The sequence below is a fragment of the Moschus berezovskii genome, chromosome 7, assembly GCF_049115385.1.
Source record: "Moschus berezovskii isolate FMDL1 chromosome 7, NW_MosBer_1.0, whole genome shotgun sequence".
NCBI classification, from domain to species: Eukaryota; Metazoa; Chordata; class Mammalia; order Artiodactyla; family Moschidae; genus Moschus; species Moschus berezovskii.
This window is the reverse complement of record NC_142466.1, coordinates 85,761,665-85,787,274: the sequence shown is the minus strand read 5'-3', so window position 1 is coordinate 85,787,274 and position 25,610 is coordinate 85,761,665. Positions and strand designations below refer to the sequence as shown.

The following is a 25,610-nucleotide window of genomic DNA, read 5'->3' as shown; positions in this document are numbered from 1 at the left end:
TGACAAGATGTGAAATTTTCTATCTGGCTACTTCTGTTCCTGAATCCTTATGATTCTCAGAGCTGCCCCAACCCTAGACCACGGTAAGTTTCTTAGGTCTGATCTGTTAGAAATCCTGGTGATTCTATCTGCTTGCTCTGTGCTGTTTCACATGGTAGTCTCGAGACACATGTGACTCTTTAAATGTAAACTAATTGAAATGAAAACAAATTTAAAATTCAGCTCTTAGTCCCACTCGCCACATGTCAAGTGCCCACTAGCCCTATTGGACAGTGCAGATAAAACACTTCTATCATTGCAGAAAGTTCTATTGGACAGAGGTGTTCTAGTTATCCAAGATCAAAGTTAAAAATGTCAGGTTATGGAAGGGTGAGCCAGGGGGAATCTTTTACTCTCATTGCTTCAACTGATGAACATGGCAGGTACTTGCAGTGACCTTATCTAAAATACATACAGATGGACAGACAGACAAAGAGCACACCATGCCTTGTGAAAATTCTAGTAATCATCATGTCACTTTTAGTGTCTCTTTTGGAGGATGTTATTTATTGTAAGACATCATTTTTATTAAATACAGTGTAGTACAAGAGACTTTCCATGTCAGGTTGAGAGAAGCTGGTCACATAATTTACAAACAAAACTTTTTTTTTGTTTTTTTAAGCACTGATATTCTGGTGTCACTTTGAAATCAGCCAAGATGCAGTGGGTCTTAATAAAGCAATGGACCTCCAAAAAGATTGCAAAACAAGAACCAGTAAGTATCAGTACAGAGACGTCACATTAAAAGGAAAATAAAGCAAATGAAAAGAGAGTTTCAAATACCAGGTCACAATTTAAGGGGCAATATATCTTTAGATGTTGAAATGTGTGTGTGTGTGTGGATATGGCCCGGATATATACAAACATCTCTCCATGTACAGAAGCAGATCCAGAGACTGTCTGCATCTCTAGGCAGATTTGTGAGGGATTGATAATGATCAATGAACGCAAGGAACAGTATTTCACCATAATTTAGTCATTTGTCCAGGGATTATATATTTAAAATCCACATTTAATTCAAAGACCTCATATTGAAACACTTCCAGCAGTTTTATACATTTTTAAAGCAATAGTAAGACATACAACCTGCAAGATGTAGGCCTTTACATTTCATTTTCTCCAATTTTTTTTTTCTCCCAATTCAAACCTGTGGCAATTAGCAGCTTTTATTTTGCTTGCTCCAGTATGTTGAACATTCAGCCTTCACTCAGGATCATTTTCATTAATGTACAGACCAAAGAAATAAACACAGACCTGGCCTAAAATGCATAGACTCAAAAAAAATGGCATCTCATGTTTTCCCATTGCGTCTCCCGAGACGAATGTTAAGATGGCAAAGAGTTGCTTGGTTGCTCTTGTGAAATTCACAGTGTTTTGCCTGCAACACATATACATATATATATATATATATATTTTTTTTTTTGCTTCTCTTTGTGTCTGTGATGAATGGAGCAAAGAAATATATATATAAATAAATAAATACATAAATAAATAAAGGTAAAAGAAAAAAGGAAAAAAAATACAGAAACTAAGGATATTCGAGAACCTTTGACTTATAGCAGCAGTGATCCATTCCAGCCCTGACAACAAGAATATACCCCTTCATATTTCTCGCCAAGTCCCTCCCACTGTGGATTTGTTAGAATATCATTTGCTGTCTCACCCTCAGAGTCTCTGCATCCTACCATCACAAATTGGGAAGAAACTGCTTTAACTGCTCACTTAGCCATCCGAGGAGTTGGGTCTCTGGCATTCCCCCTGATGAGATTTTCTGTAACAGTGATATAGAGCCAAACTGAAGCTCATCATGGGAAACAAAAAGTCCTCAAATGGGGGAAAAAAAGAGCAAGAGAATTGAAGGTGTGTGTGTCTGTAGTCATTTATTTAATTAGATACATGATTTAATGTTATTGGTATTATAGAAGGTCCAATGTAAAAAGGGAAAAGTTTAAAATAAAAAAAAGAAGTCTATTCCTGACCAGGGGATCCTGTCGTCATGGTTCTTTGCAAAGGCCAGTGTTGTACACTGTTGTCTCTTGTGTTCCACTAGGATGTGGGAACTCAGCTTGCAGTGGGGTCTTGGATCTCACCACTGGCCTTCAGGACACTGGGCTCCCTACACTCCAGTGGTCTTCTAGAGTGCTTGGCTTCTGAAAACAAGTGTAAAGGGGTTTCAGTGGGACAGGTGAGCATAATACAAATAAATGTGCAAAAGGATTTAAAAAAGTGTTTCCTTTTCTGGAGCTTTACATAAGGAGATCTATTTCCAGCTGCATTTTCCTATGCAAAGAGCCAGAAAAAAGGACTCAATGTAGTGGGATGGCTTTGATTCAGTTGTTATGAGAAGCACATTATCTTAAATATGTCTCCCACCCATGCAGTACTGCACAGAGTTGAAAAGTGTAATGGGGTCCTACCCACATGGAGAAGGGAAGCACTACCAGCAGCATGACATTAAAAAGGTTTGGTTATTCAGCAGATTTTAAGCAAATTATTCATATTGCACCCTACTTATAATTATGTCTATTACTGTGTGCCTAGAAATTTATACATAAGCTCACAAACACACTATGCACATGTGTTTGTCTATGTATAAATCAAGTATTTATAACACACATATAAATACATAGAAATATCACAGGGAGCGCTGATGTGAACACATAATGTGAATTCTGATATCTTTTATAGCCTACTTCAAAATGTTTCCTAAATAAGCCTGATTATGACATTGGTTCAGTGTGCAAAGGTTTAGCTGAAGCTATGAACATGATTATATATCATGAGATCTCAGCTGCTTGAATCTCACATAATTCATTTTGCTCTTCTTTCTTTCATATCCTACTTCATGAATTCGTTAGCCAGCTTTCTCTTTCATACAGTTTGTTTATATATGAGAGTCTCTTGTGGACCAAATCATGAACTTCAGAGTCAAGAGTACTTAGATTAAGTCCCAGGGGTGCCTGGAGAGTTCTAGCATGTCATTTAACTTCTCCAAGTCTCAATTTCCTTACCTCTAAAAAATGGGAATAATTTGTCACCGTATGTGAAAAAAATGCTTGGGAAACTATGAAACAATGTATAAATGGAAACAACTGTCAGGCCAAGTCCAGGCTAGAGAATTGGGTTTGTCACCACACTTCTTGTAGTTTTTAACGAATCTGATGGCAGGCCCTATTCTATGACCTTTGCGTTGCTGAATTAGGTTGGTCCTTTTCTTAAAATTATAAGCATGAGAAGAGAGGATTCTGGAGGAACAAGGGTGGAGACTCGAAGATGGTTTGTGTTTCGTTCAGCTACTTTAAAAGCAATCTGGGATCCTTTCAATGTGAGATGTCTCTGCAGTCAGTACATACTCTTGAGACAACAGAGGAAAAAAAATTAATAATAAGCAGCAATATAAATAACTATAAAACTTTGCACTTGCATAGAACCTTTCATTTCAAGACCTTGAGGGAGTCAGAAGGTAAGGAGTTTTTTTTTTTTTTTTTTGCTTTTTCCCTTCAGAGGAAAACACAACACTGAAAGGGGAGGGGAATGCTTCCCTCCTCTCATCTGCTTTAAACAAATCCTTGCTCCAAAACTGCACAGCCCTCCTTTAATCTGAACCCTTTGAGTATTACCTCCATTGCTCTCTGTTAAAATCAAACAAGTTACTTGCAGCTTCTTCCCCCAGAGCAGCTGGCCAGTTGCACAGAATGACAACCCTGTGGAGGTTTTCAGGTCACTGCTGATGAAATCTAGAGAAGTTTTATACAAACCTGCCTCTTCTTACTGCTTCACAGGGTGCCACAGTGTTTTAACAGTACTATGGGTCCTTAATAGGATATATACATGCAGGTATATATCGTGGAGATATGGCTTTCATTATATTATTATGTGTGTTCTGGAGGGTTTCTTGTCACCAACCAAGAGAACAACAATCCAGCTCCCATGTCTCACAGGCCAGTGAAGAACTCGAAAAGACTATGGGGTTTGTCTTGTCCAACCCCCTTCATTTGACAGCAGATACTACTGGGTTTCCTTTCGTTCTCTGTTAACGGATATTTTTGATTTTTTGAGAACTGGCTTTCAATGCCTCTAATGGAAAATAAGGTGCTCCAGTAATTAAGGGCACAAGCAAAACCTAAACAGAGCACTTGCACCTTCAGAAACAAACATGAAATAAAATGACCTAAGTTGAATTCAAATCACTCCCTTTCAATCTGGCTCATGTTATAAAGATGCCAAGTTAGCAAAATTCCCCTCACAGAGGGTAGCAAGTTTTCTTGAGGAACAGAAAAAATTTTCTTCCTTGGTATAACTGATCACCCAGGTAACTGTAAATTTCTATTTAAATTTACAACCTCTTTTTGCAAAACCCATGACTATGCCCAGAAGCACACCTCCAAAGCTCAGTCTGGGCATAGCCTCCCATTGGTATGCTGTGCCTAATTTTTTATTTTTACTTTTTTAAAATGCAATGAAAAGAACAAAACAGCCTATTGACAATGGAGTACATTTAGAATGAAACCACTCTCCCAACCAGAGCCCAGAGCAAGGTCTCGGCCTGTGTACACTGAACATCAATGCCTGTGATACCCCCAGGTGGGCGAGGTTTCCTCTCCCTTGGGGGTTGATTTTGCCCTTCCCCCAGCCCCACAGTGGGTGGGATGTCGTTGAGGATATCCAAGTTTCAGGGTCCGTATTTGTTAACAACCCATCACTACCATACGACCCAGAGAAATTTATACTCAGCTGATGAATTCAATTAACTTCCCAAAATTATTTAAGTTATACCTTTTACAGATCTGCTCTACATATCAGGGGCACGATGTCTGGAGCGGTAGTTTATGCACACAAGGTATTAATTGACGAAGACCACGCACAGTTTTGCTTGCACAGTTGGATGGACGGGTGGGGTGGAGGGCAAGGGTCGAGGGAAGTGCTGTCTGTAAAGTTCAATGTAAGAGAAACTTGCCTCCGAATTTAGAGCTTGTCCTCTCTTTTCCAAGTCCTTGGCTTTCCCATCTGACCCTGAAATGATCTCTGGACGAGAATCCACCTGAACTTGACAAAGGCTCCGTGGATAACACTCGGCAAAACAAGCCAGTGCCATCACCATGGCCTACAAGGATGAGACTGTCGGAACGTGCTGTGTGCCATCTTGCCTCCCAGAAGCCATATTTTCTCTGTACTACACTCTAGCATTTCTGGTGATGGGAAAAGAATAGTCCATGGCACAGAGTTCAACAGTCTTTAAACTCCTCAGAAAGGTCCTTGGGGGAAGGTGCCTGATACATTCCTCCCAGTACCAGCGGCTGGGTTTTCTTAAGTTGAAACTGACGCCAGTAGATTCCAATGGTTGTCTTTGTTCTCCACATACTGTGGTTTATAATAAATCTTCTTTCTCTCTGGTCTTAATCTCCCATAGATAAAGGCTTCCCAAACTGAACACAAGTTTTCCTTTTTCATACACAGGCTTAAGCCATCCCAAAACAATAAGAACAGTAATAATAATAAATAAATAGAAGTGAATCCATAGAAACTCTCGGTGTCTGTACAGCAAAAGTGACAAAGTTTAAGTCAAATATTTGTTTTCCCTTTTTTTCATCCACATCAAAGGCAGGAATACAACAAGGCATTGTTAGTTGTGGTGGGCAAACTGGAGTGTCTGCTGATATAACAAATTAGGTTTGTTAAGGCCTTTGTCTATGCAGAGTTAATAGTAATGCAGAAGCCAGATTGATTAAAAAAGAAAAGGTGAGGGTTGTAAAGCAAGGAAGACAAAAAATAAAGGGAAAATAAAAAAAAAGAAAACTAGGGAATAAACCAAGGGAGATGGAAAGAGAGAAAGAGAATGCTAAAAAGAAGTCCATACTGTGTCTACAGGTGGAGAAGTACACGACGCTTCCCTCGGAAAGCTTCTCGGTGTCTTTGCTGTTAATACTGTCAGAGCGAAGAACAGCGGATTGATGGCATCGAGCGGCAGTTAAAAGACGTTCATCCTCTCGGCCCAACTGAGGAAGTGCTTTGGGAAGGACTGGTCTCGGGGAACGGGCCCTACCCTAGAATATCCAGGTAGACTGGAGATGCCTTGGCTAAGTTCTGAAGGAGGGTGTGGATGCCCTTGATGTTCTTCCTCATATGGGGCTCTCGCTGCCAGCACCCCAGCATCAGCTCGTAGACTTCCTGGGGGCATGTTCGAGGTCGCTGCAGGACTCGGCCCTGAGTGATGCATTCTATCACCTGGATGGAATGGAGCACAGAGACAGGGTCAGACCAGAGGAAAAACAATGTGGATGCAATAAATGTCAGTGCAAAGAGAGGGCTGCTTTAAAGAAACCCACTCAGTGTTTCCTATTTTTTTTTTTTCTCCAGAAGGAAGAGAGCAATTGTTCTAGGTTTGTATATCATGGTTAATTTGATGGGTTCATATCCATTTTTCAAGTCACACTGATTTCACCAAAGTGGTGGAGAAATAATTTATCTAGATGGAACCCTCCCAAACCACACCCTGGAATTCCAGTGGGTTTCAGTTGTACTGGCCTGAGATGGAACCAGGGTCACTTTTGTGCCAGGGAGTCCCAGGGTACAGAAATGAGCAGTCATTTTGGATAATGGAATTGGATAAAAGACAGACTTGAACCTGAAGAAGTGAGGTGCCTGACCAAGAAGTAATGTTTAAATATAGACATAATTGCAAAAGGATTAGACAAGAAAAACAAAATGCTTGAGTTTTTCACTAGAAGTAATATACCAGTGAAATGTGGAAAAAAGGAGAGAAGCTTGAAAGCTTCTTGGAATAATACCAAAAAGCTAGCTGGACTCTCAGGGTGCCAAAATGCCACATCTGCTATCAATTTCCTAGATGAACAGCACGAAATGACTCCTGGATCCCCCCGCCAGAGAATCACAGGCACATCAGCAAATGCTGTGCTTTTCTCTTTCCAGAACTCTTACGTTTGGAGAGCGACCATGACACTTAGGTACATGGCAGGCCATGGGGAGGTGCTGCTCCCAGCAAAGCCCCAGGGATGCCACAGGAGAGCATTTCCTGACTTCCAGCCCTGGGGTATCTCTCGGAGTCAGCCCTCTAGGCATCTTGGCGCTGCCTGACACACGCACCTCGTTGTTCGACAGCTGGTACCAGGGCTGTTTCCCGTACGTGAAGATCTCCCACAACACGACCCCCAGGCTCCAGACGTCACTTTCGGTGGTGAACTTCCTGTACATGATGCTCTCTGGGGGCATCCAGCGAATGGGCAGCATTGTGTGGCCACCGACCTGGCAGGAAAGGGGTAAGCAAGACGGCATCAGTCACCTGGAAACCAAGTTCCCATCATAAGGGGGAAAAGTGTGGAAGGGAGACGGGGTGCATCTTTTCCCTTTCCTTTATTTGTATTTATTAATTTTAACTGTTTATAAGGCATAAGGGAAATGCAATTTGTTTATCATCTCAAGCAGCAGAGACAGAGGGCAAAGAATGGTCAAAGGATTCTTTCTCACACTGTTCGCAATTCTCTTTCTCAAAACTATATAGGGGCAGAGATGGTGACTGGGTGGATATTCATCTTGTATAAAACACAAACGCACATACTTTCTGGTATGAGAAAGACTTGATTGCCTAATTAACAAGATAACTTTGGCCAGGATAACGAGGGTTCAGGCTCCAAAATGACCCACCAAGGGACTCTGTTTCCTTAGCAAAGTCACAGCTTCCTTATGTTTTAAACTGTCAGGAGATCACACAGAGCGGTCTTGAAGATCCTTGTCACAACCCAGCAATGGTCAGGGCAGAAATGACTGTTCCCATTTTACAGATGAGGCAACTGAGGTTCAGGTTGCTATGGACACAAAGAAATCAGGTCTTTGAGTTCAAGACTTTACTGTGGCACTTCAACTGAAGTGATTTACAAAAGTAAATAGGTAAGTATGTAATAAGGAAGAACATTTTGTATTCTATTACAAGTTAATCACTAAAAGGATGCTGCGTATAAGCTTAAATTATACGTAATGGCCCATCTCTGGGAATCCTGCTTCCCAGCTAATGAGCATTAAGCTAAAATCAGTTCAGTTCAGTTCAGTCGCTCAGTCGTGTCCGACTCTCCGCGACCCCATGAATCACAGCACGCCAGGCCTCCCTGTCTATCACCAACTTCCGGAGTTCACTCAAACTCATGTCCACAGAGTCGGTGATGCCATCCAGTCATCTCATTCTCCGTCGTTCCCTTCTCCTCCCGCCCCCAACCTTTCCCAGCATCAGAGTCTTTTCCAGTGAGTCAACTCGTCGCATGAGGTGGCCAAAGTATTGGAGTTTCAGCTTTAGCATCAGTCCCTCCAATGAGCATCCAGGACTGATCTTTAGAATGGACTGGTTGGATCTCCTTGCAGTAAAAGGGACTCTCAAGAGTCTTCTCCAACACCACAGTTCAAAAGCATCGATTCTTCGGCGATCAGCTTTCTTCACAGTCCAACTCTCACATCCATACATGACCACGGGAAAAACCATTGCCTTGACTAGACGGACCTTGGTTGGCTAAAATACCTTTGTTTAATTCACAGGAAACATCCTGACCAGGCCCTTCCTCCACTGCTGGGAGGAAGAAATTAACAAACCCCTTCAGAGGCAGATGGGAACCAGGAAATGCTTGACTTTATCCCCTCCCCTCTTAGTATAAAAAAGTTTTAATTCTAACAAAGGCAAGATGGTTCTTTGGGGCATGAGCCTACCATCTTCTTGGTCTGCTGGCCTTCTGAATAAAGTGGTTATTCCTTGCCCCGACAACTCATATCTCGATTATTGGCCTGCAGTGCGGTGAGGAGTGCAAGCTTAAACTCAAAGACAAGTATGGGTTTTGAAAAAGCCATTTTAGTAAAAACGCCAAGGCTGAGGCATTACATGGCAACAGCATTAGCACAGGTGAAGAAAACTTTGACCAAAGAGAAAGCAGAGACATTACTTTGCCAACCAAGGTCCGTCTAGTCAAGGCTATGGTTTTTCCTGTGGTCATGTATGGATGTGAGAGTTGGACTGTGAAGAAAGCTGATCGCCAAAGAATTGATGCTTTTGAACTGTGGTGTTGGAGAAGACTCTTGAGAGTCCCTTGGACTGCAAGGAGATCCAACCAGTCCATTCTAAAGGAGATCAACCCTGGGTGTTCATTGGAAGGACTGATGCTAAAGCTGAAACTCCAATACTTTGGCCACCTCATGCAAAGAGTTGACTCACTGGAAAAGACTCTGATGCTGGGAAAGGTTGGGGGCGGGAGGAGAAGGGGACGACAGAGAATGAGATGGCTGGATGGCATCACCGACTCTGTGGACATGAGTTTGAGTGAACTCCTGGAGTTGGTGATAGACAGGGAGGCCTGGCATGCTGTGATTCATGGGGTCGCAAAGAGGCGGACATGACTGAGCAACTGAACTGAACTGAACTGAACTGACTTCCTGGAGAAAAAGTAAGAATTCCATGTACAGGTTTGTAGCCCATCCAGACTATCTGATTTTTGAACCGAGATCAGATTTATGCACCATAGCCCTGTGGGTGGCAGGTCCCACTTTTCATGCTGGTGAACCCCAGCACTTCCTGCCCAAATGCCAAGCTGACACTGGGAAAGTGGTTGAGTTCATAGGACTTCAGGAATTAGACTTCCCTGACAACTGCCAGCCCCTGAGTTCTGAGACCAATGCCACATAGACTTTCTTCCCAATAACAATTCTCAGTGTCCCTTGGACAGAAGGGAGATCAAACTAGTCAATCTTGAAGGAAATCAACCCTGAATATTCATGGGAAGGATTGAGGTTGAAGCTGAAGCTCCAATACTTTGGCCACCTGATGTGAAGATTTGACTCATTGGAAAAGACTCTGATGTTGGGAAAGACTGAAGGTAGAAGGAGAAGGAGACAACAGAGGATGAGATGGCTGGGTGACATCACTGACTCGATGGACATGACTCTGAGCAAACTCCAGGAGATAGTAAAGGACAGGGAGGCCTGAAGTGCTGCAGTCCATGGGGTCGAAAAGAGTCTGACACGACCGAGCGACAACAACAATAATTCTCATTTCTGATTCATTAAGGGAAGAAAATGGACTTACAGTGCCTAAAAAAATGCTGCTCCACTCTGAAGTCCAAGGAGCAGAGAGTGTCAGAGATGTCTAATTTGTTTGGTAATTTCAAATGATGCTCTTATTAGCCAAGAAAGCACACATGTGAAAGGGTACCCTCCTTTCTCTGTACAAAGAATATGAGTTTGACAAGTTGAGACATAACTTGCTGGCACAGGGTTAAGGTGCCCCTGCAGTTTTACTCTTCAGGATTTAAATGCATCAAAAGTTCAGGTGCTAGGTGTGGGCTTGTTGCCTTCCATCAGATTTCAATTTCATCACTCTTTCCTCATTCTGCAGGGACAGGTAGTCACTGTTAAATGACCACTGATTTCCCTCATGGAGCTGCCTGAACGTGCCTGTAAGTGCCAGTGGTACTCATCCCCAGGGTTGATGTCCAAAACACAACCTGTACAACCCAGGCTGAGCAGAAAGGATGCTGGTGATCATAGTGGGACAGCCACATGGGCATGTTTCTGGCTGATGGATATCTGCCTGCCTCTGCAACCCTGAAACCCCATGTACCCAGGACTCTGGGAAAGGAAATCTACCAACATTTTCAGATACTTACAAACACTGGGGACACCACGTTGGTATGGGCCCCCAGGTGCTGGCAGCCCACACCCCGGCACCAATGTGGGTGGCAGTGTGGGGAGCTATGTGGTGCAGAGTGACATGGAGTGAGAGGTCTCTGCCCATCTTTTTAGTGAAAAGATATAATTCTATCTTTCATGGGAATAGTGAAATTATTGAAGTTGAAATATTGAAATTAGAATTAGAAAAATGTTGGAATCAGATAATGCATGCTCAGTTGCTTCGGTTGTGTCTGACTCTATGTGATCCCATGGATTGTAGCCCACCAGATTCCTCTGTCCATGGGATTCTCCAGGCAAGAATACATCCAATGAATAGTTGATCTGTGGTAGTAAAGAGAAGACAGGGATGTTATGGACCAACGTGGTGTTCTTTTGGATACCTGACCCTCAAAGTATTAAGAGCTAAATCTCCACACTTGCTCTTAGGTCAGAGTCTTCCCAGGTGGCACAGTGGTAAACAATCTGTCTGCCAGTGCAGGAGACATGGATTCAATCTCTGGGTGGAGAAGATCCCCTGGAGGAGGAAATGGCCAGTATTCTTGCCTGGAAAATTCCACGGACAGCAGAGCCTGGAGGGCTAGAGTCCATGGAGTTGCAAAGAGTTGGACACAACTGAGCACACACACACACACACACACACACACACTCTACATCTGTTCCTAGGTCAGAGGTGTAAAATATACCATAATCTGTAACCCTCCTCATTTCTTGGAGATCCATAATGAAGAGAATCCCCTTGAAGTGTCCCAGGAGTTTGGCAGCAAGAATAGATTTAACTTTGTTTAACTTAGTGAACTGAATTAATTTAAATGTGTTTTTGTAGGGGAGAAAGAGAGAGAAAGAGCCACTTACATACATTCCTAGAACTGGACAGTAAAAATCCCACTTTGGGACACATTAAACTATGAAGATGCCAGGCTTTTGTATTCTTTGTGTGTTACTAGCTGTGGTACAGTGGACAATACTCAACTCATTACTTTAGATGGGGGCCAAAAGGTACAGATTTCCAGTTGAAAATAAGTAAGTCCTGGGGGTACAATGTACTGCATGGTGACTATAGTAAATAGTAGTATATTGCATATTTGAAAGTAGATCCTGAAAGTTTTCCTCACAGCAACAAAAATTTTTTACCTATATTAAGTAGATAACTATTAACTAGATTTATTCTGTGGCCATCATTTTGCAGTACATACAAATATCAATTAGTTATATTGTATACAAATAGAAGGGCATCCCTGGTGGCTCAGTCAGGAAAGAATCTGCTGCAATGCAGGAGGCTGCCTGCAATGCAGGAGACCAGGGTTCAGTTCCTGGGTCAGGAAGATCCCCTGGAGAAGGAAATGGCAACCCACTCCAGTATTCTTACCTGGGAAATCCCATGGACAGAGGAGCCTGGTGGGCTACAGTCCATGGGGTTGCAAGAGTCAGGCATAAATTATCAACTAAACCACCAGACAAATAGAATGCTATATGTCAAGTATACTTCAATTTAAAAAGCAAACTAGGGAATTCCCTGGTGGTCCAGTGGTTAAGACCCTGCACTTTCACTTCAGGGCACAGGTTTGATTCCTAGTCTGGGAACTAACCCACATGCCCCAAATGAGACGCTGGGCTCCAATACATACTACTCCATATACTATTTCCTAGCTGGATAAACTTAACTAGTTGCCAAACCTCTCTGTGTCCTAGCTTTTCCAACTATAAAATGTAGGTAATAAACAATATATACCTTCTAGGGTTATCACAAGCTAAATACTCAAGCAGACAATATTTTTGAGGGCTCTTTATGAATTATAATGCACTGAATTATTTCTAGGTGTTGCTTCTTTCTCTGGAGCCTTTATTATCATATTCTCTCAATGGGAAGCAGCCATTCTAGATACATTAAGAAGAATCAACACTCGTGGTTTCCCACAGAGGGAGGTCACTTCCTCCCTCTGCAGTGACCAGTGCTGAACCTACGCCTACGGTTCTCTGTCCTGTGTTGCTCATGGCCAAAGAAAAGGCTCCTGTGTCCTTTAAAGGAGGGAAATAAAAAAAGATTCAAATTTTGATTTACATGTTTTCCCATCTGATCATTTATTTTACACTTGCAGTCTCTTTGGGACAGATTTTTCACTCTAATGTTTCCAAGAACCCCCTCTGAGATTTCACACATGCCATTATAAATAATGCTCTCCTTGTTCTAATGTCAAATGGGCCAGTGGTGGGAGCATCTAATAAAAGTTCAGACAGGGTTCACGAGTTTTCTAAACCCAGTTAGAACATTTCTGAGTATTTCTTCTGCCACCTTTTCTCAGGATTTTGGATCATGTCACACAAGTGGCCCCCCAAAAATAAAAAGAAAGAGCCACCCTGGTTACAAAATACTGTCACATTCCAGCCACAGTCACTGGGTGGTTTTTGGATCTCACAACACCACATACTGTGCAGCGACAAACACAATGAGCTATTTGTCCTGTATTGTGCAACTTGGCAGTTGGCCCTCACACTCTTGCTTAAATATTTGTGAGATGGAAAGTGATCCCAAGTATGACATGCGGAGTCAGAACTGCTGCTCCGATTGCCAGACACACAGCGGTGCCAGGAGAGACCTTCCAGTGATCAACCTTGGTCAGGAATGTGCTCTTCACTACATGTACCAGAAGGAGCTGATACAACATGGGAAATCCACTTAACTGGGGAGCTGACTTGGCTTACAGTTTTTATTTTCCTCAACCCAAGAGACTGGAATTTTAGCTCTGTAATTAACCACTTGCCACTACTTTCCCACCATAATCATCTGTCCACACACAGCAGTTTACCTTTACAAAGAATTTCTGCTCAGTGATTTCACTTGAACCCAGTAATTACCCTCTTGAGTAGATATCAGCTTGCCTTCATATTATTAATAAAGCCCCCAAGTTCAGAGAGTTGAAGTGGCTTATCTAGAGCCCTACACATAACCCCTCCCCCAGGACACCTTGTGGCTCATTCTGACAACTCGCTTTGTGTTTCAGGCTTCTGCAATCTCCAATTCATGCCCTGAATTCAGCCAGCAAACAGCTGTGGCTCCTCACCCAGGCCAAACCTACTCGTGCCTTTTGGAAAGTTTGATCTATTTTTCTACCTGCTCTGGAATGTCTCTTAAAGGCAAGTTCAAGTTCCATCACTTCAAGGAACTTATCCTCCCTGCTATAGCTCAGCAATATTTCTAAGTGCCAGGGAACCCAGCACCCCTTAGCACAGCTCTGGTAACACTGAGGTCACTCCCTATTCTTGCTAATGGATCACATGCCCAAGAGGGAAGGGTCCCGATCACTTAACGGCTGGCAAGGCATGAGAGGCATTGGTTGGTAAGCAGACCATATCTTCGAGTTTCTTCTGAGTGTTGATATTTGGGGAGGAATTTTCAATGTGTTCCTTCAAAGAGATTTGCCAATAACTTCTCTAAACTCTTCATAGAACTGCCCTTAGATTAAATGGTTGGAAACTGCCTAACCTAATAGACGCCCCAAATAAGAACCATTCAGTGAAATTCAAAACTTCTTAATAAAATGTAATCCAAAATACTGGTGTTCTCAGGGAGTATAAAAACTCTCTAAGTTGTGTATGAAATCCCATTCATCCCTCTGTACATCCTACACATTAATGTACAATTCTGTTCATTACCATCTGTCCAGTAGATGGGGGAGTCTACAGTGCAGACTTCGTGCTAGTTGATCTGGGAATGAAATTTAGGAAGATGTTGTAATGAATAACATGAGGGAATACTGCTCTGTAACATAGTGACTGACATCTCACATCCTCTGAAGTTGGAGAAAAAGGACAGAGACTTAGACTTGGAAAGTTAAATGATGGAAAAGGAAAGACCGGCTGGCCATCAAGGCTGCTAATCATTGTGACTTGCTTAAATCAGTGAAGCTAATCAGAACAATGTCTGGAGCCAGTGGCCATAAAGAAATAAAAAAGAAATTCCATACTGCCTAAAGTAAATCAAGTTATGGAAAATAACGGATTCTGTCATTAAAACATCTATGAAAAGAAGTGTTTGTTTGGTTCTAAATATTTATCTCTATGACACCTCATAATTTTGATGGTGACATGTATAGGATGATCTGGTTAAAAAAGTAAACTGTTCTTGGAAAAACACCTAGACCTAAGCATCCTTTAAATCTATGTGTTTGAAAGGTGTTAAAACAACAAATCCAGGACAAAATACTAAAAGGGCCTTTGTAAAACTGTCTTGTGTCAGAAATCAATGATTTTACTATTTTTAAATCAACCTGGACACATCTAATCAGTTTACCTACAATATTTATTTCTTACCCAAGAAATACTCTTCGGGTACATACTCTTTGGTCACTAGGTTATAGATTGTAGAAATTTCCCCATTGCTTAACGTGCCATGGATTTATTTTTCTACATTGGGAAACTAGGATTTGGGAAGGTCAAGGAACTTGCTGAACAAGTGGAGACATGAATTGGTGACCAGCAGTATTGAAGCCAGCTTTCTAATCCACTATTATTTGGAGCTTAGGTTCTTTCTTATTTTTTTTTTAACAAATACACAAAGTATCTTCATCCCTGGTACAAGGTGAAGAGGAATATGCAATCTGTTTTCCAGGAACACTGGTTGATGAGAGGAGTTAACAAGCATAGCTCTCATTCTCCTGTTGAGCTTCACGTAAAACACATCTACCATCTTCCTTGCTCCCTCACTGTCTTCTCTTCTCTGACAGCATCTATGCCTTTCAGTGTGGATCCTCCCACTCTATCTCTGAGTCCCTTTCCCTGAATCTTCTCTCAAATCTCACTTGTCTAGTCCCTTTCAAATGCCAACATTGCCCTTTGTTTTGCCTAATTCTTTTATCTCCCAAAGCATCATTCTTGTCCTCCCCACAGCTCATTCTCCAACCATGGTGATGCTTACTGTCCCTTCTGTGAATCTCAGAGGCACGGTGGCAGGCTGGAGCCCTTCTATAGATCCAAAGCAGGTGCCCAGCTGACTTTGTAAACACTGATGATTTAAAGGTGAATAAAGTGGCCCCATGGTAAAGAAGAATCTGCCTGCCAACACAAGAGATGTGGGTTCATTCCCCTGGTTGAGAAGATCCCCTGGAGAAGGAAAGGGCAACCCACTCCACTGTTGGGAAATCCCATGGACAGAGGAGCCTGGTGGGCTATGGTCAATGGGGTCACAAAGACTTGGACGTGATTTAGCAACTAAACAACAACACAGCTAATGTGGGACCTTCTAAACTCAAGTAGCAAAGATCAACGATGCCTGGGAGGCCACGTTCAACTTGTGGTCTTTAGTGAGTGAGTGATAACTCATTGGAAGCCAAACATTTTACTCCCTTAGAAACATGCAGGCCAAAGGGCAAACCCCATTAAGGGATGATTAGCTGTCAGAGGCTTTTGGCTGCATTAAATATTAAAGAAACTCCTAGATCTCCTGATCACACTCTACACCCACTTGCTTTGTTTCTGCAGTTTCTCCTGAGCTGTTCCTTAAAAATTCATGATATCTGTAAATTTTAAGAAATAGTTGGACCTCATGTATTTATTTATTATGTACTGCATCTGTAATAGAAAGTTAAAAAAAAAAAGGGAGACAGAAACAATTTGTGCAAAATCTTCTCCTTGGAGAACCTGGGACTACTGTGGTCAGACTGCAAACACTTTATGACCATATCCAGGATCACATCTCCTATTACAAAGAGTGATGGGTGCTTTCGTGGCGTGTGGCTACCAAACCAGAAGATACTTCATGGGAAGAGATTCAGCCCTTCCTAGATATTGTGAATGAACAGAGCTCCATGAACACAGCCATGAATGAATGGGGTCAGGAGGAGTACTGGGGATAGCCTGGTCACCCTCTCTCTTCCAGTGGGAAATGATTATTGCCTCACCTGAAATTGCTGTCACTTGTGGCCTAGAAAATCTTCCATTATCTTTTATCAATCTGGTCATAGAAGGTGTGACATTAATTTCAAGCCAAGTGGTTTCTGGATTAGTCAAAATATTTTCTGAATATTTTTCCCCATTGAGAATTCATTCAGTCTTTATTTCACCATGAAATAATAATATAAATAGTGGGAAAATACCTTCTGTTTGTATATATATTCTGCTTTTTCATAGCACTTCCATATCTATTAATTGTATAATAATGGTACATACCTCAGAATATGGTTGAGAAGATTAAATGAGTTGATATTAGAAAAGCTTTGTGGTGCCACAGTGTGATACCATTTGTATGACATTCTTGAGTAGACAGAACTATAGGCTTAGAAAACCGATGGTTGTCAGGGCCTGGGAATTTGTGTGGGAGCTTGTCTTACAGATGTATGAGGGAATTCGGGGTGGTGATGGCAATGTTCTGAATTCTGATTGTGGTGGCAGTTAAATGACTGTGTTTGCCAAAACTCAGCACTGTATACTAAAAAAGGTGAACTTAACTATATTCCGTAAAGCTCTTAGAATAACACCTGGTACACATTAATAACAAAAGTACAAAACATATTAGCTGTTGTTATGCTAAGAATTTGATTCCCTGATAATCTTCTGGGGTAAGCCAAGCATGTCCTTTCATCTCAGTTTAAAAGATGAGGAATCTCCGGTCCCAGAGGCAAAGTGACCTAGCAGAGACCACACAGGGTAGAAGGCAGAGAATACACCAGGACCTGTCTCTCCAGAAGCATTCTGCCTCCAGTTTGGCATGGAATCAGACTCAGGGCTAGGAAAGACTCTCTGCATTCGTTTGCTGAGGCTGCCATAACAAAATGCCACGGACTGGGGAGCTAAAACAAGACATTTATTTTCTCACAGTACTAGAACCCAGCATCAAGTTTCCAGCCAGTTCAGTCTCTGGTGAGAGCTGTGGTCTACCAGCAGCTTTGTGTAGCTTGTGTGAGTACAGGGAGAGTGTGAGCTTTTGATGCCTCTTCTTATAAGGACACTAATCCTGCTGATGGGGCCCCACTCTGTGTCCTCATTTGACCTCAATTACTGCCTCAGAGACTCTGTTTTTAAATGCAGCCACATAGGGGTTAGGGCTTCAAGACCTAAATTTGGTGGGGAGGGACATACTCAGTCCACAACACTCTGCTTGCCACTGCTCCCCCTTCTGATTCCAGCACACTCCCAGGAGAAGCAAGAACAGCTCCAAAAATGAGAAGATGCACAATTCTGATCCAGAAGGCAGATCTGTAGTCCTCGGTCAGCAGTTTCAGGGCTTCCTAAGTGATGCTAGTGATAAAGAACTCACCTCCCAGTGCAGGTAGACAAGAGATACAAGTTCAGTCCCTGGGTCAGGAAGATCCCCTGGAGGAGGGCATGGCAACCCACTCCAGTATTCTTGTCTGAAGAATCCCATGGACAGAGGAACCTGACAGGCTGCATTCCATAGGGTCACAAAGAGTTGGACACAATTGAAGCAACTTAGCACATCAGTTTTTTCATGCCTGCAAGTGAAAACCCAAGCCACTGCTCTCTTCCTTCTTAGGTAGTTCTTGACAGTTTCTCTGTTATCCACTGATTCCAGAGCTTAACAGATGCTGTTGTTCCACAGCAGCTCCAGATTCAGCTTGTTTCCCTGCAAACCTCAGGGCAATCTCAGTTCTCATCTTGTCCACCAACACCACCCCAGCTCCTCTGGGGGTAGCTAAGAGAGAGTAAGCAGACCCTGGGACTTCCCTATCATTTGTAGATAAAGGGAGAAGGACTTCCCAGACTCCTTGTTACCCCAAGTGACATCCCTCATGGGTCCTGTTGCCCCTGCTTGTGCTCTCTATACAGTTTCAAGAGCCAACCACCCTAGTCTTAGAAGTGAGTGCAGTTTTCACTTGAGTTTACATTCGCTCCAATCAGGAGCAAAGAAGTCTTCTCTTGGTAAAGCTTAAAACTGCAATTTCTTAAGCTTAAACCATGTTTAAGAATCACATTGGGATCTAGAAACGAGGATTCTTCATTTTATCAATAAAGTGAAATTAAACAGTGACAACATCCCCCTTTCTCTGACTGCCTCCCCACTCTTACCCCACTAACTCTTATCCATGTTGATGGGGAGTTTCCCAAGTGGATCAATGGGAGGATGAAGCCTTTAGAAATAATGAAGACAGGAGGCAGCCTGATGTGTGGTCCCTGTACCCCTACGTCACTCAGCAATGGGAACCTGTACATTCTAATAATACACGCCTCATCCACCACCATTATTTTAGTGTTCAATATTACTGAGCTTACAGCCTCTTAAGCATTATGGGTTTTAGCCCAAGAGATCATCTGACTCTTTAGTACTTGAGACCAAAGCATTGCATCCTTTCACAGTGAAAAGCCAACAGGGACTGACGGGTCATGAGCAAAGGCAACCAGGAAAACAGAAACTATATAGATTCGTGTCACTGTCTAGGTGATCACATTATGTTGGTTTAGTTCCAAAATTCCAATGTGAAATTGCTTCTGTGGAAAAAACTCAGAAAGGCTACATTCCAGCTAACTTTAAGTAAAGGAAGAAATCAGTGATTTTCCAACAGTGTGTGTGTGTGGGGGGAAGCTTCTGTGTACTACAAACAGCATTCTCAGTATCAGTGGTGGCTACTGCGATTCTTTCTGTTCTCAAGGCATTCTGTTTAGTACATGGGCAGATAAGGTTTCTGGTTGGACACCACACATCTGTCCCACCATTAACCCCAGCTTGTTAGTTAACACTGAAGACCCTGTCAGAATGCACATTCCATCATTAACCAGAGATGAGGACTTAATACACCAGAGCCCGTTAAAAGTGAGTAAGTTACCTTTCTTCCCAGTTCATTCTGATAGAGAAACTGATGTCTGTGTCCACGTGAATGTAACATTAATGGGAGAGTTGCTTTCTCTAGGGAGCTCTGAATGCCTGCCTGGCATCATTATGGTCCTTTTCTGCTATGTCTGAGATACATGAAATGTGCAGCGATCGTGACCTTGGTTATAAAAAGACACTGTGATTTCTCAGGATGATTGTGAAAGCTAAGAAGTCATGTAATACAAGTAACTCTCAATTACTGAGTCCTCATGCTGTGCATGATGTTCTGTGCTAAAGACAATACTCACACTTAAATTTCATTTTTTGTACCTCTCCCAACATATCTACAGATAAAACATACCCACAGAAAATGCACATATTATAAGAAGCAGCTGTTTTGTGATTGTGCAACTGAAATTCAGTTTCTGACCAGCAGCTCTGCTTTTCAGAGTGGACAGCAAACAGTTAATAACAGTGGCTGGTGAGTGTTATAGAAAATCAGTGTCTCTGGGTGCCTCTTAAGCCATCCCACAGAAGCACCTACAACTGCAGAAAGAAGTAAAAGACCAGCAGTTGGGGAGGAACTGGGACCATGTGTCTACAGGCCTAGCACAAGGTGCTTATGGTCACTGTGGAATTTCTTTAAAGACTTTAAAGAAATTTAAAGATAAATAAAGACTATTTCATCTTTAACATCTTATATAATTGTGGCATTAGATTCCACAGCACATGAAGAAAAGTGATGATTTCTCCCTAAATCATGTATGAAAATTGATACTTCAGAAACCTGGGCCATGCCGATCTTGTACCTTCATGAGTTCCTGTTCTGGACACGCCAACTTGTGTCCGGAGTCTAGGCAGATACCTGTTTGAGAGGCATTGGTGGCAGAAAGTAAAGGGTTTTAGAGTCAACAGATATGGTTTCTTGGTCTAGTTCAGCTAGTTGCGAAGTGAGTGTAAATAAATTACTTCCTATCATAGTATCTTTCACTGCATATACATAGGAATAAAATCTTATAAGCCTGAATCAAGCTGACACCCTTTCTCAACAGGCTAAGTTCTCGAAAAGCTGGTAAACAGCCCAGTGGCCAGAAATAGGCAAAAAGAAATATTCTAGCAATCACTTTGGGATGACAAGAATAAGCTTGCACCAGGATCCTATACAGCCCTGGTCCATGTAGACAGTCCCTCCTGGGGGTGCTCAGCACGGTCTCCTGTATCACAGCCCGGGGGTCTTCTCTGGTGCTGACAAGACTCTCCTCGTGACTTTGGCCAAGGCATCACCTCCCTCTAAGCCCTAGGTTTTTCACATATAGAAGAGAGACCCTGTCGTTATCTGTGAGGCTCCAGTGAGGCAGCTGAGATAAAATGTCTTACGTGGTAACACCCGATCCATGTGGCTTTATTTTCAGTTCAGTTCAGTTCAGTTCAGTCGCTCAGTCGTGTCCGACTCTTTGCGACCCCATGAATCACAGCACGCCAGTCCTCCCTGTCCATCACCAACTCCCGGAGTTCACTCAAACTCATGTCCATCAAGTCGGTGGCTTTATTTTAGTACATATCAGCTCACTTACATTTAAGTAGTACATGCACTGTGGGGAAACAGCATTGGATGAGATTAGGTCCTTGCCCTTGGGAGCTTGTTCTATAATCATAACACAAGGTAGGGAATTGATGCTATGGTAGACATGTGACCAATGGCTAGGGCTTATGATACTGGTGCCTTTCTGTCCACTTCTTAATCTACTCTTTCTTCCAGCCCCCTCCCATTTAGAAGTTGATATTAGGATGCCTGAACATTTGCCACTGTGTCCAGAGGGTCACAGGAAAGGGTGAGTATTGGGAAAGAGCAGGAGAGAAAGTTCTCAAAGAAGATCAAGGTCCTGAGTCTCTTTTGAAGTTTCCTGAGAAAGAGTTGGTCACACTGCCCCATAGAGGCTGTCATGGCAAGGGTATGTGAAGCTTTCTGGCTAATGGTCAAAATCCAAACAGCATGTACTATAGGCTCAACCAAACACTCTACACCTATGATCTCACTGAGCTGCCCTGAACCATAAGCTGAGCCAATGCAAGGATGCCAAGGACACATAAATCAGGAATCACCATCAGCAGCATGTTATGGAATGGAATCAGTGGCTTAGCCACAAAATGAGAGCAGGGGGCATCACTTTTATCCCTTCCTAGAAGTCCTGAAGCACGCAGTCACGGGTTGGTGAACTCTAAGTCCTTCTGAGGATATCCTTCAAAAGACATCTCAACTCTCTTCATTTCTTTCCACCCCTATGTTGATATCCTGGTTGGGTCCTTTCCCTCCCTCAGTCACTCTGTCAGCTTCCTAACTGCTCTATCACTTTTCTTCTTTTCTTTCTTTTTTTTGGCTGTGTTGTGTGAAAAGGCAGAAGAATCAGAGATTAAACTACCAACATCTGCTGGATCATCAAAAAAGCAAGAGAGTTCCAGAAAAACATTTCTGCTTTATTGACTATGCCAAAGCCTTTGACTGTGTGGATCACCACAAACTGGAAAATTCTGAAAGAGAGAGGAATACCAGACCACCTGACCTGCCTCTTGAGAAACATGTATGCAAGTCAGGAAGCAACAGTTAGAACTGGACATGGAACAACAGACTGGTTCCAAATCAGGAAAGGAGTACGTCAAGGCTGTATTTTGTCACCCTGCTTATTTAACTTATATGAAGAGTACATCATGAGAAATGCTGGGCTGGATGAATCACAAGCTGGAATCAAGATTGTCAGGAGAAATATCAGTAACCTCAGATATGCAGATGACACCACCCTTAGGGCAGAAAGTGAAGAAGAATTAAAGAGCCTCTTGATGAAAGTGAGAGGAGAGTGAAAAAATTGACTTAAAGCTCAACATTCAGAAAACAAAGATCATGGCATCTGGTCCCATCACCTCATGGCAAACAGATGGGGAAACAGTGGAAACAGTGAGAGACTTTATTTTGGGGGGCTCGAAAGTCACTGCAGATGGTGATTGCAGCCATGAAATTAAAAGACGCTTACTCCTTGGAAGAAAAGTTATGACCAACCTAAAAAGCATATTAAAAAGCAGAGTCATTACTTTGCCAACAAAATTCCACCTAGTCAAAGCTATGGTTTTTCCAGTAGTCTTGTATGGATGTGAGTGTTGGACTATAAAGAAAGCTGAACGCAGAATAATTGATGCTTTTGAACTGTGGTGTTGGAGAAGACTCTTGAGAGTCTCTTGGACTGCAAGGAGATCCAACTAGTCCATCCTAAAGGAAATCAGTCCTGTATATTTATTGGAAGGACTGATGCTGAAGCTGAAACTCCAATACTTTGGGCACCTGATGCAAAGAACTGACTCATTGGAAAGACCCTGAGGCTGGGAAGGATTGAAGGCGGGAGGAGAAGGGGACGCAGAGGATGAGATAGTTGGATGGCATCACCGACTCAATGGACATGAGTTTGAGTAAACTCCGGGAGTTGATGATGGACAGGGAGGCCTGGCGTGCTGCAGTCCATGGGGTCGCAAAGAGTCGGACACGACTGAGCGACTGAACTGTCTGGGCCTTCTCTAGTTGCAGTGAAGTGGGGTGGGGGGCGCTACTGTCCATTATGGTCTGCAGGCTTCTCTTCGGTGGCTCCTCTTGTTGCAGGTGGGCTCTAGGATGCCCGGGCTTCAGTAGCTGCAGCACTCAGGCTCAGTAGTTGTGGTGTATGGGCTCAGTTGCTCCGTGGCATGAGGATTCTTCCCTTGACCAAGATTCAAACCCATGTCCTCTGCATAAGCAGGCGGATTTTCATCCATGGCACCACCAGGGAAGTCCTATCATTTCTCTTCTTAACTTTCTCCAAACCACTATCCATACAATAGCCAGAGCAATGGTCTTAAAATATTAATTTTATCAACTCATTTGTTTTTCTGCTGTGAAGTTTCCAATGACTTTGCATTGCTCTTAGGATAAAATGAAATGTCACTAGAGTGTCTGGGAGCACCCTAGCTGTTCTCAGTACCTCCCTCCCCAGTCTTGTCTTTACCCCTTTTCTGATAGTAACTTCCATCTGGTCTAAAATGTCCTTAGTGCTTCCTTACCATGGGCCCTTCACACGTACAGCTCCTCAATTTTTACCTGGCTGACTTCTATGTGTCCATTAGGACTAAACTTAAGTACTTTTGATGCTTGAAAGCAAGTTGGACTCTCCGGGAGTCCCACGGTACCAATCAGTAGCACTGATATGCTTATTTGTGTGGTCACATGCTTGGCTATCTCCCTCTGCCTCTGACGCACACTTCCTGAAGAAAACACTAGCCAGTGCCTGTATGCTCAACAAATATCTGTTAAATAAAACAGTTGCATCTGGCTCCCCAGGATCATAGTCTTGGTAGATAGACACTACAGTATGAAATAAATATGGAAGAAGAAGAAGGGCCAAAACCTCAAAGGCATCTTCCTGTCAACCCTCCTTGGGTCTGTCAGCACAGAGTCCTTGGAGCCCGGATGGGTACGGGGTGGGGACAGAAGGGAAATGACAGTAGCCAATTTGCTTGGAGAGTGACACCCGTTTCTAACTTAAACTGCAAATAAGGAATGGAAACAGACATGTGTTGTACACAGAGTAACGAACATATGGAACCAGTTACCAAAAAAAGCCATGGAAGCCTGAAGATTAATGAGTTGGAGTGACACCTCGGTGGAGGAGAGGGTGTGAGGGCGTGGGGAGGAGTCAGAGAGGAAAAGGGCTGGGTTTCCTGTCCCGGGGGTTCCCGTCCCTTTACTTACCCTGAGGTATGCTCCATTGGCTATCCCAACTTCTCTGGATGAAGCCGTCTTACTTACAGTGTCCCCCAAGTGGCCTCATAAGAAGCTCCCTATGGGAGGGGCTTGTGGGGAGGGGGAGAGGTTGGGGGCAGACACTTAGAGGTGGGAGAGGCTGGTCTGGAAGCTGTCCTGGATATACCACTAGTGTTTAGTCTCTGTGGCTGGGGAAGTAAGGGACAGATAGAGATTGATGAGAGGAGGTCTAAAGCCCTCAAACCTCCACTCAGCCTCACCCTGCCTCCTGCATCATCTCCCCTCTGAGTCTCACCTACTGCTGCAGCTGCTGCTGCTGCTAAGTCACTTCAGTTGTGTCCAACTCTGTGTGACCCCATAGACAGAAGCCCACCAGGCTTCCCCGTCCCTGGGATTCTCCAGGCAAGGACACTGGATTGGGTTGCCATTTCCTTCTCCAATGTGTGAAAGTGAAAAGTGAAAGTGAAGTCATTCAGTCGTTTCCTACCCTTAGCGACCCCATGGACTGCAGCCTACCAGGCTGCTCCATCCATGGGATTTTCTAGGCAAGAGTACTGGAATGGCTTGCCATTGCCTTCTCCTGCATAGCCTTAAATCCTGAGAAGAGTGCTTGGCGTAACTAAAGCCTGGAGAAATTTAGCTAAAAGCCAAACCCCCATCTTCAAAGGACTATCCATTTTCATCTTGGCAGATAATATTTTAAAAAGCTATTAAGACATGTTTTTGATTCTCAAACCCTCATTGCACAGAGGAGACTGATCTGTTTCATCGACTTGATAATCATGTTTGTTTTGGCATCATTCGTTCATTTGGCAACAATCTATTAAGCTACCTGGACCAGGTGCTGAGCAATGTTGTGGGCACTGGGGTGGGACGTCCATTAGCTCCATGATCTCATGAAGCCCTCAGTTTAATGAGAGGTACAGACCACACATCAATAAACAGATATCTATGCCTGATAATGTCAAGGGTGAGAAACACTGTGAGGAAGGGAGGTGAGTAGATGGATAGGCCAGAGGGGCAGGGATAATTTAAACAGGAAGCTCAGCAAAGGGTATTCTAAGCAGGGAAAATCTAAGCATAAATCTGAAAGAAAGTGAAAGAAAAAGACATGCAAACATCAGGGCTTTCCAGGCACTAGAGTCAACAGGTAAAACAGTCCTGAGGTGGGAATAAGCTTTGTTTGTACAGTAAGGAGACCAGTGTGGCTGTAGTGACCACAGCAAGGGGAGCGGTAGGTAGGAATGGGTGCGGCGTGTTACTGGGGTCATCACTGGTGGGGTTTTATGTAAGGGCACAGCTTCACTGAGCGGCATGTCTGTAGCTGTATATTTGTATCTGTATCTTAAC

At 43.1% G+C, this 25,610-nt stretch overlaps 1 protein-coding gene across 3 annotated transcripts in view; it reads right to left on the bottom strand.

Annotated features, from left to right (window-relative positions):
* Positions 1 to 385: 385 nt before the first annotated feature.
* NTRK2 (neurotrophic receptor tyrosine kinase 2) overlaps positions 386 to 25,610 on the bottom strand; it is a 409,841-nt gene continuing 384,616 nt past the window's right edge. For all 3 annotated transcript variants that reach the window (XM_088838074.1, XM_088838072.1, XM_088838073.1), the window contains 2 exons: positions 7,144 to 7,302; positions 386 to 6,264 (listed from right to left, as the gene is read on the bottom strand). In XM_088838074.1, coding sequence (XP_088694200.1) covers positions 6,079 to 6,264; positions 7,144 to 7,302 — 345 coding nt within the window. In that variant the 3' untranslated portion in view covers positions 386 to 6,078. The remainder of the gene's footprint in view (positions 6,265 to 7,143; positions 7,303 to 25,610) is intronic.